The sequence below is a fragment of the Passer domesticus genome, chromosome 8 (assembly GCF_036417665.1).
Source record: "Passer domesticus isolate bPasDom1 chromosome 8, bPasDom1.hap1, whole genome shotgun sequence".
In the NCBI taxonomy this organism is placed as follows: Eukaryota; Metazoa; Chordata; class Aves; order Passeriformes; family Passeridae; genus Passer; species Passer domesticus.
Window position 1 is genome coordinate 29,121,974 of NC_087481.1, and position 11,744 is coordinate 29,133,717.

The 11,744-nt window shown below is 37.2% G+C and overlaps 1 protein-coding gene across 8 annotated transcripts in view; it reads left to right on the top strand.

Moving 5' to 3' along the window:
* Positions 1-11,744, top strand: part of RTKN2 (rhotekin 2) — a 171,186-nt gene that overhangs the window by 142,252 nt on the left and 17,190 nt on the right. For all 8 annotated transcript variants that reach the window (XM_064429953.1, XM_064429954.1, XM_064429955.1 and 5 more), the window contains 5 exons: positions 1,923-1,976; positions 2,898-3,015; positions 4,384-4,584; positions 9,169-9,263; positions 10,779-10,885. In XM_064429953.1, the coding sequence (XP_064286023.1) occupies positions 1,923-1,976; positions 2,898-3,015; positions 4,384-4,584; positions 9,169-9,263; positions 10,779-10,885 (575 nt within the window). The remainder of the gene's footprint in view (positions 1-1,922; positions 1,977-2,897; positions 3,016-4,383; positions 4,585-9,168; positions 9,264-10,778; positions 10,886-11,744) is intronic.

An 11,744-nucleotide genomic window follows, 5' to 3' on the forward strand; every position in this document is an offset into this window, starting at 1 on the left:
AACATATCAAATGTTGATGAAAAAGCATTATCATAATTTAAAGTAATTTTATAAAGGAATCATTGGGTTAAAATTTGATTAATTGTAGTATTTGAATGTATCCAGTTTGCATCCACACAGATTTACAGCTAATGGTGACTGAAATTAAGGTGTATGAAAATTGATCTTTGTTTTTGATAAATGACAGCCCTTTCAGTCCAATAATGAATTGAAAGCTGATTTACAAGTATCATGTTAGACTTGTTCTAGGATTGATTGTCTATACCCTGATGATTTTCTGACCAAGGTGTAAATTTTTCAGCTAGCAAGATATTGAAAGTGGCATGCAGAAGTAATCTTTAATCTAGTACTCTAATTGCTAACAAGGTCTATCGAGCACATTAAAATTGTCATTCAGAGTTTGCTATGATTCAAGATAGAAAAAGCTTTTATTTGTAACTGTTTTCACATATGAATGTAGATTTGAGACCATCGTATTTTAGGAAAGAAACATTCTGTGCTTTGTCTCTGAACAAAGATGAATATATGCATCTTTTAGAAGTTTAAGAGAGACTTCTGTAATGATTTAATGAAACTATTTCTCTTTATGTAAAACCCCCTATTTTTAGAAATGCTTGCTATGCAAATGCATCTTTAGAAGTGAAAGGCAGTTTCAGAACATGGTGATGTATTGATTTTTAGGAAGTTACAAGTCTAAAGCTGTATGCTGGTAGTTCACTTGACAGTTCACTCGTTTTCATGAACGCTTAAAAATAGATTAATTTGAAAGTTTCAATATTGAAATAGCTTCTGTAATAACATGTCTCATAATAAAAATTAACTGAAATTTGAATTTTTCAGTTAACTTCTGAGACAGTGACTATATGTGATTTCAATTCATTTTTGCTGGGTAAACCCCTGTAGGAATACATGACAATCTGATGCCAAAATACTGGCACCATTTTGCATCTTAGCATCATGAATGTGGATTTTCCCATCAGTCTCTTATGAAAACAACACTGGAGTCAGCAATGCTTCTTTATAACAATATTGAAGATTTTTGTCACAAGACAACTGAGTTCATGCTGTTCACTGCTGCCATCATGTGTCACTTAATATATTGCATATACTTTTAAACAGCACCCTTGTACTCAGAAATCAGGTTTGGATTTATAAAGCCCTCACAGCATTTGCCTTTTAACAGGGGACTAATAAAAAACATGATGTCTTCACCTGAGTCCTCTAAGGTGGAGGGAAATGTCACTTAGTGCTATGTTGAGTTTAGTAGATAAATTGGAAAATTTAGTGAAGAAAATACTTTCCTAATATTAAAATGACAGACATGATTTAAAATAATGGCTTTGTAATTGCCTCTCTACTGTGGTTCTGAAGTAGAAGGATATTTTTGTGTTAAAAGATTTCTAAACTCTTTTTATGCTGACTAAGACAATTCTCACTGGGAATGTGATTACAAGTGGTATTTTCTCTGTGGTTAGCAAAACAAGACTGAAGTGTTTGCAGTATAAATATCCCAGTCTTTTCATTAAAATAGGAAGGTTTTCCTCTTGCAGTGGGATGAATGGTTTTCAGCACAAGGCAAGCAGGATTTTGGTTTATGTCTGTGCATAATAATGGGCTCAGAGAATACCTCTCAGAACTATGTTACACAACTCTGAAATGTCATTTCAGGTACTTTCAAATGAGATTTAAAATATTCTTTATTCTAGCATAATTTCTAAACAGAAATGGCACTTCAAGTTGAACTAATTATTGCACTTTCTTTTGATGTGGATAACAATCTTGGAATAGTTATGCTGTTCATTGGGTGGAAGGCCCTGTTACCACCAGAAAAAGAAACAGCACACTTTTTGTAATTTGTTTTGATCACAGATCTACAATATTCACTATAACTTAATCTCCCTTCCTTCTTTTTCCCCCTTTAGATATTCGCATACCATTAATGTGGAAAGGCTCTGACCACTTCAGCAAAAAAGAAAGTATGTAAGATGTAATTAATTACTTTGATAAGCAATTGCATAGGCCTGTAAATTTAAACTGAATGAGGAAGTTCATACTCATTTCAATCCCTTTTTTGACCTTTCATTAGGTCTGTATTTTACTCTTTGTTGTGTAAATGCTTGTAATTTGAAGTTGCTGGTTGTAGCTGGCTGAGTTAGTTCAAAGTCCTGTGGTTCTGTGTTTAAACCCTACTCTCTAGAGTCCACCTGAGGAAGAATTCCAGAGGAAGCAACAGAAGAATGTTGTATTAAATGGTTAACTGAGAAACTTCTGATTAAACACATTGTTCTGAGTCTTGTCTGCACTTGAGAGAGTATATTGGAGGCTGTTTCCAATGAGAAATTTAAATGAAAGTTGACTGTTGGTGTTGAGGGTATTATTGGATAGCCTTCAAGTACATGCATTTTGCTGTGTCATGGAGATTAATCCTAAATCTGTTCCAGCTGTCACCTGGTATTGATTTCACTTTGATTTTCAATAGGGTCAGAGATGCAAAGCATGGCAAAATAGCCTAATCCTATGTAGCACATTTATAAAATAATACAGGCTTTGGATCAAATGTTTGTTTTTTTTTTGGTGTCAAGTCAATTTTACTAAACAAAATTACATTTTTACTTAAGTTTTTGAAGTTGCTAACAGACACTATACCTGATTACTCAACTTTTTTTTTTTTTCTCCTCATAGAGGAAGATATTTTTTCCCCATTGTGTTTGTTGTTCTACCTATGCAGCAGCTTTGATAGGTCAATTATCATAAAATCCTATGATGAACATTTCTGGTGGGAAGAATTTGAGGGCAATTCCTTAGAGGTCTGAATCACCATTTTGTTTTGTTTATGGCAGTGTTTAGTTTTGTGACGTGCACTGTGGCTGATAAAAGTTCTCTGTGACTGTCTCCAGAATCCCAGCGCTATGCAGTGTTCTGTTTGTTCAGAATGGGAGCTGAGGTTTTTGATACTGAGGTGACTATTGTGGATGAAGCAGTAACAGATATCTGTTTTGAAAATGTAACCATATTGTGAGTATAATTTCCTTCTGTTGAATGAAGTACAAATATTGCTGTTTTCTTTTGCAGGTGGATGTGATTATGAATAACATTGGCTGAGGTCCACTAGGTTTTGCTGTGGGCAAAGGAATCAGTAGAGGCTCTGTTCATTTTAGTGGGTGGAGGATCCCCATCCAAGGCTGGTTTTTGTGTACAAAATGATGCTGGTTGTAGATGTGCCAGTTGATCTCTACTTTTAATTTTTTGCCCTGCTGAAGCATTTTTCTTTATATACAGAGATAAACTTACATCTCAAGGACAGCATTAAATTAATGCTAAAACCTGAAAGCATTGTGACATTATAGGTGTAAATATTGCACCCAGTGTTTCATTGTTATCCTGTCCAGCAGGTTACAGTCTCTTTCCTCAAGTAACACCTCATGGCTGTTACACCTTCCTGAGCATGTGCTTGACTCCACTCCTTGCCTTTATTTCCTTAATCAACAATTTAGAGTCTGTTTCCTGAGGAAGACTGACTGGAAAACTAGAAATACCAAAAACTTTAAATCAAGATCCTGAAAACTGAGTTTAAATCTAATTTTAAACTCTATTAAACACCCATTCAATTTAAGAGTGGGGATAAAGATTTAAATCTGCTTCTTCAAAGTTATGAGACTTATAATTTTCTGAGAAGCACTGCAACAAAAGCAGAAAAGGCACCCTAACTTGCCTGTATCCCACAAGGCATAGTAAGACTTGATAGAAAAGCTTTTGGAATGATTTCATTATGGCATGTGTGTAATGACATGATTGGTATCTGAAAGATGAGGTTAGGCTTCTGGCTTGATTACTAAACTCGAGAACAAGAGAATCAGTAAACTGAAAACTGAGAAAGGTTGTGGGCCAGAGGATGCAGCAGTGGGTAAAGTTGCAAATGACAGATTTTATTAGATAGCATTTTTTTCCAGTAATTTGAAGGGGATGGGGTGCAGCTAAGATATCTTTTAAACAGTTCAATCTGACTTAGGGCCAGAGGCAGGGACAGGTTTTCAATCATGTGATTTTTGTGTAACAGTAGAGGGCAGATTTAAGTGTGTTTGAATGTCTTGCCTGTGTATTTCCATAACGTGGGTGTTTTTTTCCATTTTTAACATAAATGTTGAATTTCCTGTTTGTAATTGTTTATGCTGCCGTTATCCATCTCATGACCCCAATACTAAGTTACTGCTGTGTACTCTATTCCTGAATTCCATATTAATGTATGTCTGTGCCTGAATGTTATGGCATTGCTTCCCTTGATTAGAAATATATTATTTAATCTATAAAGTAGCAGTAGCATTCCTTGGCTCCACAGACACTTTGTTAACAAATGCTCTGAAATTTTCTCCTCCCCCACTTCAGTGATGAAGCAAGCCCAGATTTCCAGGTGAAGGTTGAAGTGTATAGCTGCTGTACAGAGGAGTCTTTATATATAACAAACACTCCTAAGAAACTGGCAAAGAAACTTAAAACATCCCTCAGCAAAGCTACAGGGAAGAAACTCAAAGCTGCACTGGAAGAAGACAGCACTGAGCCCCTTTTGCCTGCTGACCCAGTCATCCAGTAAGCCACATATATTGATGTTCTGGTTTTGTAGCTTTTAAAATAGAAATAGGCCAAATATAATTGTAAATTTTTGGCAAACTGCCAAGAAACTGTTTTTTTCTCTACTTGCCCAAGTGAAAAAAAAATTTACATTTTAAATAGGAAATGAGAAAGTAGGTGTGAATTCCAACCATGTCGCTGAGCCTTGGGGCCTGGTTCTGATCTTGAAACACACAAGCAGCCTTTATCTTTGTGCTCCACAGCCAGCCAGCTGGTAAATCCACTGCTCTTTGCAAACTCCATCATTTCAGTTTGATCTCCAGAGGGAGTTGAGCTTGTACAGTTTGTGTGTGACTCTCTGTCCATCTGCCTCTTCTCCTTCCCTGTTTACTTCCTCCCCCATACTATTTTTGCACCTAGCCAGTGTTGCTCATACTTGACAGGTAGATATGTGTAAAAGTAACAAGTTGTGTGAAATAGGAGAAGCTGTGTATGTAGGCTGGAGAAACCACTCCTGTACCCTCTTCCCTACTTCCACTTGCCAGCTTTTCAGTAAAACTCTGCATTGCCAAAGGCACTTTATGGTTACAGGCTACTTAGCAGGAGATTTCTGAATTGGCTTTAGCACAGGACATTTTAAAACGACTTTCTGGTTTTCAGTGTTCATAGGCATAAGTGCTTTTCCCAATAATTTACCTGTTTCCTTTTAAACATTAACTGCCTACTAATATTTTCCAGCTACTTCAATTTCATTGGGATTTGATCAGGCCAAATACTGAATTTGGAAATATTAATAGCGTTGGGTTTATTTATTTATTTATAATTTTTTAGAAAGAAAATTTTTCTAGGAATTACTTTTTTTTTTTTGGCAGCTGATTGTAAAGAATCAATGCTTAATTCTTGCTAGGTGTTTAGTCTTAGCCTAGTTTCATGTGTCTGTTTGCTGGGATTTGAAAAGGAAACATTCAAGTATATTCTGTCTTTGTTGAACTGACAAAACTGTAAACTGATTTTTCTGTTTGACTCAAAAATAGACATCCAAGAGATCTTATCCACAGAGCAAAACAAATTTTATCACTAACTTTCCAGTGGATTCCACCTAATGGCAATGCATTTTTCAATCTGCATCATGTCAGGTGGCTGTGCTTTCCACCAGCTTCGGCCGAGCCATGAGACACTATCATTAGACACAGTTTGAATCAGATATAACCACTGGCTTCTCTGCTTCAGTATAGATTGCCTGTCTTTTAAGGAGCAAGCACCAGTAGGCAATTTAAACAGCTGCCTCCTCCCCTGGGTTTTGCTTTTGGTTTCTCAATTGAATTTTCCTTCCCTCCATCTTGGAAGTTTGTTGTTTCTACTGTAGATAATCATCTCGCAGTGACTATTACTTTCTTAACGCAATGAAATGAACAATGAAGTGTTAAATGATGGCATTGCTGGGTGATTAAAATAGTTGTTTGGAAAGAGATGAGTTATTATAGGCAGAAAATAAGTTGTCAATTTTTTATAGGTTCCCCCAAGGATTTATATTAGTTAGACCTTGGTATGTAGCCCTTATAAAAGGGAAGAGACTGCAAGATTACAAGAGATCTTTCAAGTATTCCCAGAGAGTTTTACCAGTCCAGCAGGGGAAATTAAACTGCAACAAAAAAGTGAACTTTCTGTATTATGTGAACACCTTTTCTCTGTAGATTTCATTTGTACAAGCCTTTTTCTTTCCAGTGCACACATGAGTGAAATTCTCTATTTTCCAAAAACTCTGTGATCCCTCTGTTTCAAACTTCTTGGCTTAAAAATCTCTCTGGTTAGTGAGGAAACTGTCAGACTTAGAACTTCTTGAAAAAGCTTAGTGACAAAGGGTTTGAGTAGTTGCTTAAGTTAGTAGTTAATTTGAAATATACAGATATTCTCTCTTAATTATCCCTCATTTAGTTTCCATACAGTCTTAGTCTGCTTAATTTTTCAATTTTAGCTAAAATAGTTTTTTCTTTTTTACATTTTTCATAGAAGAAAAACATTTTAGTGCAGTTCTGCTATTAAATTCCAGTGTAACCACGTTGCTCTTTGGATAAATCACTGGAGAGTCTCCCTCAAGTGCCTGTTTACTCATTTGCAGGACTGGCCTGTGCATGCACTGGTTGTTGTTTGATGTCTTGTCCTCCACTGGGCTGAAGGTGCAGCAGCTTCTGTGTCCTGTGTTTGATTTGGCAAATCCCCAGTGATATTTTGCTGGAAGTACACAGTCTAATCTGGTGGCCTCACTTTTGTGGTTGGGTTCTTGTTAGCACCTGAAGGTTATATTTGGTTTTTACCCTCTATTATTTAAGATCTGATTGAATATTGAGCATATTGAATTTTTTTTTTATTATTGATCTCACAAGTCTTCCACTCCTTCATTCATATTGAATGAATGAATGAAGATGGGGATTTCTGCCATTGGGTTTAATATTCAGGAATAGATTCTGGAATTGAAGACGTCCTAATTAACATACATTAACAGAGTGTTATAGTTACACCTTCCCACACCCAGGTCTGTGTGGAAACTTCAGTGCCTCTGTCTCTTGATCAGTAAACAGATTTAACAATGCCACAGGCATGTTGTGGAGATGAGCTGCTTGCGTTTTTTTTAAATGAAGTTGTTACATGGAAAAATACTACAGATATGCAAAGTACTGAATGAGATGCAGCAGGCAGATTATTCTTTGTTATACAAAGAAACTGCCATTTAAGGCAGTTAGCTAATTCTCTGAAATGCAAAGGAAAAACACAGTCAACAATCCTGATTAGCCAGTTAAATCTGAAAAATATCTGTAGATAAAACTTTCCTAAATTATATTGCAGCTGCCTGAAAGGAATGACTTGTATTTCAGAATGAAAATGTTACTGTGGAGCATATTTTTAAAGTGAAGTAGATATTTTTTTTGGCAACGTTGTTGTGGTAATTAGTCATGCTTTAGAAAAAAAAGTAACTTTAGAATCAGCACGACAGTTTTATCTGTGAGAAGAAACTGAACTTTTTGGTACAGTTTAAATAGAATGGCAATGCATTGCTCAACTGCTTGGTCAAACATAATCAGTGGAAAATATTTTGTTAAGGAGCAGTTTAGCAGGGAATATATAGAAATGCTGATGGGTTTTTGTTCAGATTTCCCTCTTGAAATGCTTCATAGCAGTGGTTTTTCACCCAGGATATTATAGTGTATTTAATTTTCTCTTTGTTCCCTGGAGACAGTTAAGTAAGAGAACTCCCCTTTAACAGACTTCCTATTTTCCTCCTGCTCTTTGTTAGGGTTAGGGGGAGGTAGACACTCTCCTTATTTATCTGCAGAGCCAAAGGTCTGAAAACTGTTCATTCCCACTGTGCTAGAAAGAGAAATAAAATGTGAACAATACTGAGATGGAAAACTATTCTTGATGATCTTGGTTCAATGGTGTCTTCTCCGCTTTTACACCACTAAGGTTTCTTATGTTCTACTGAAAATGTTTTAAGGATTGTGTGCTAGATTCTGTTGGGGAGAGTAGTTAGTGATTTGGAGGGATTTGTTTTCTTGTGAACTTTGTTCTAACTGCCATTAGCCAGGTGGAATTCCTACTGCATTGCTGGACTATAAATCTGTTACTTGGTCCGATGAGTATTTCAGAGAAAAGGTTAAACGTACTAAATTTATACCAGTTTATTCCAAGAACTGCATTCCACAATTGCACTGTGTTGAATTGTAAGGGTGATACTTTTTTTCCCTAGGCAAAATACAAAACTAAGATAAAAGATTCTGAAATCTCTAAGTCCAGTAAGTGAAAAAAAAAATCCTTTCTGCTACAAAACTGACCACAGGATTTCTGTACAGATTTCTGCCTGTGAATACTCAATCTATTGGATCCTATTAAAAATACCTATATAAACAACTGGTTTATAAAGTGTAGTCTGCATAGGCAAGGCCAAGAGCAGAGCAACGTGGAGAAACATTATAATGCCTTTTAATTTTTAACCTGTATTTTCAGATAAAGTTTGTCATCAGTTGTTCTATTAACTTCAGGAATTTTTGAACCTATTACCAAATCTAATTGCTTTAGGCTTAGGAATAAGAGCTGTAAAACTATTGAAAGTTACTTGGTGTCTGACTAGAGGAGAGGGTGCTTTGAGCATCCAGAGGGTGCAGGGGGTTTGGATAGCACAGCCTTTGTGCCTGTGTTTGGCTGCTGCTGGCCCTTCAGGAATCACAAGCCCAGCTCATAGGCAGTGACCACATGAGAAGTCTCCTGTCCCAGACAGGAGGCAACAGAAAGAGTTGTAAGGAATGCTGGCTTTGGAAGTTGTGGGGTGGGAGGAACTGGAGGTACACACGTGGAGGCAGGAGATAGGATCTAGCAAGGAGAGGAACTGACTGTGGAACAGTGTTTGCAAGAAGAACCAGAGACACAGGAGTTGTGTGGGAAGAGGTTGGAGGTGTCCATCTGTGGCCACTGACAGGTCCTGCCCTGCACCTTGGTGTTTCCTTCTACCCAAATGTGGTCTCTCAGGCATGTCTAGACTCCTTTTAATTACTGCCTGAACAACATGAAGCAGAAATGTCCTAAACATGCCTTTTCTTTCACATTTAGTGGAGCAAAGTACAGTTTGCTAGCATACACCACTTTGGGGCTGGAAAGTGCTGAGGACAATTTCAGGACCCACAACCTTACCATTACAGGAAATGGTAAGTACATATGGTATCAATTTAAGGAAATAAAAAAAACAGTAACATTTTGCATTAAAGTCTTGTGAACTAAAGAGCTTAAAGAGATTATTTTTCTTGATACTCAATATAGAACAACTTTAATAAAATATTTAACGGCTCTAAACCAGGCATCTGTACACAGCTGAATAAACTATAAGTTGAGTAAAATTTCAAGTCCAGATGAAAATTTAATTCTTTTGGGAATTTCTTCTGTCATTTGCATCTCCATCATATGTGAGTTGTAGTTATATACAAGTTATTTCCCCTTCCTCACAACCAAGGAAGGGTATCAGAATGAAGAACAGCTTGTTCCTCTGTAGTCAGAAGGAAAGGAGAAAAATTGCTTCAGTTTGGTAAGATGGTTTGAGGCCCAGATTTAACACAGGATTTAGGGGTGTGTGCTTGCAGTCTGTGCTGGCTGCTGTCCTTCAGCTCGGGGGCAGCACAAGTTGGGAGCAGTCAGCCTGGATGCTGATGTTGTGGGGGACTGATTATGCTGCAGCTGATGGTGGTATTTTCACTTTTTGGTACTTTGTCCATTATTTTCTGCAAGGATAGCCCCTCCCATGAGCCATCCTCCAATTGTTAACTTAAGGCATGGGACTCTCACTGTTGCTTTTGGGAACTTAAATCACTTACTGGGGTAAACTTGACCTCAGAGGGAATTTCCTTCTTTATGTTTCAGTAATTCTGAATAAGTACAGATTCAAAGATTTTTGGGCATTTATTTCTTGAAGTGTTGTGTTAGTAATTCTGAGCACCTTTGATATTTGTTAGCCTTTCTTTATTAGTACTTTATATTCTTTCTTCTTGAAGTTCCTTTTTCTGACGTTAATTTACATAATTTAGTCTGGTGGGGAAGGACATACCCTGGGTATTTTGGTTCATTACAAGCATTTCTAAACCTTGACCAAAGACAGAATCACATTAGTGGAACATTGCATTACCTACTTCTAATTACAGAACAGAGCCTAGTGCATAGTGGAGCTGAGCAATTCCAATTCATTAGAAACTCCTTGGAACCCTAAATGCTCCTCTAGTGCTGAAGACAAAAGTAGATACAAATTCCAAGCCTTATGAAAATAACCTGAAGCAAAGTGCTCGTGTATAAATGTAGTTGTGTGCCCCAATGGGATGGGCTCAGGGATCACACTACATGAGAGGGCCAGTGTACTTACCTTTCATGAGTTTCTAGCTCTGAAATGAGCTATGTTTTATGTAAGAACAACTATTTTTTGCAGAGCAACATTGCCATCTTTACTTGAAATGATTTTGTAATTTTCAAAATTTTTCAATTAAAAAAACTCCCTGAAGACTAAAAATCAGTTTTAATCTAATCCAGCAGGATTAAATCTAATTCCTTAAAATACGAAAATATCCTTATTTACACTCAGGATCTTAATGCAAAAACAGATGTAGGAAGCTAAGCTATATGTTTAGGGCCATTTTTCAGACCTGAGTGTTTGTCTGTCTTTTGCCTTTTTCTTTCCCCAGAGGAATCCTCTTTCTGGCTACCCCTGTATGGAAACATGTGTTGCCGTTTAGTTGTCCAGCCCTCCTGCATGGCCAGGGATATGATGGCAGGATTTCTAAATCAGCAGGTAAGACCTTGCTTGTGTCTGCATCCTGGGCTGTTAACAGCTGTCACTAAGGGTGCATTGTTAAAACATTTGCTTTTACCTGATTGGTGTATTGAGAACTGTTGTTTCTTACCTGTTCTACCTAGAGCAAGGGGGAAACTCTCTCACAGCTACATTCACAAAAGGTGCCTTCAGTGGCTGAGCATGGAGAAATCAATGTTTCCTTGGCATGAATGATGTAGGCTGCTAGTGAAGATCAAGTACAACTCTTGTTTCAGAGCTGGTTTGCAGTGGTACTTGATGGCACCAGTCCTAATAATCCTGTGGCTCTCATCCTTGTACCCCTTGTTGTGCTGCCACAAGAGTTCTCTCACAGCGTGGTGAATCAGGCTGGTGAACAGAGCCATATCTGAACTCATCCCTTCAGAAATGATTCATGTGAATTCACTTTACTTCTCTGGTTTGGTTTGTTGCACAACCAGGCAAATGAGAAGGTGATAGTGGAGGGCCAGAGCGCCTGGGTCATTTGTCAGGAGTGCTAAATTACAGGCTTTAAACTGGTTGTGAAACTGTTATGGTTTTATGAAAGCTGTTCAGAAAATTCATTTGAGAAAGTGGAAATTCTAGACAAATGTCTTTGCTTGACATTTGTTGAATGTACTGTGTATTTCCAAAGTGAAATACTCTTTTTATTTCTATTATTGCGCAATTGCTGTAGCTAATAAAGGTGCTTTTATTTTTACACTAGACACCAGATCTTGATTTCAATCTGTGTGAACCAGCAGATTCTGTACTATTAGTGTCACATGACAAGTCTGCAAAAACTGTAAAACACCAGAAGACATTTCAAGTACTGCTAACATTTCAGAAATCAGTGATT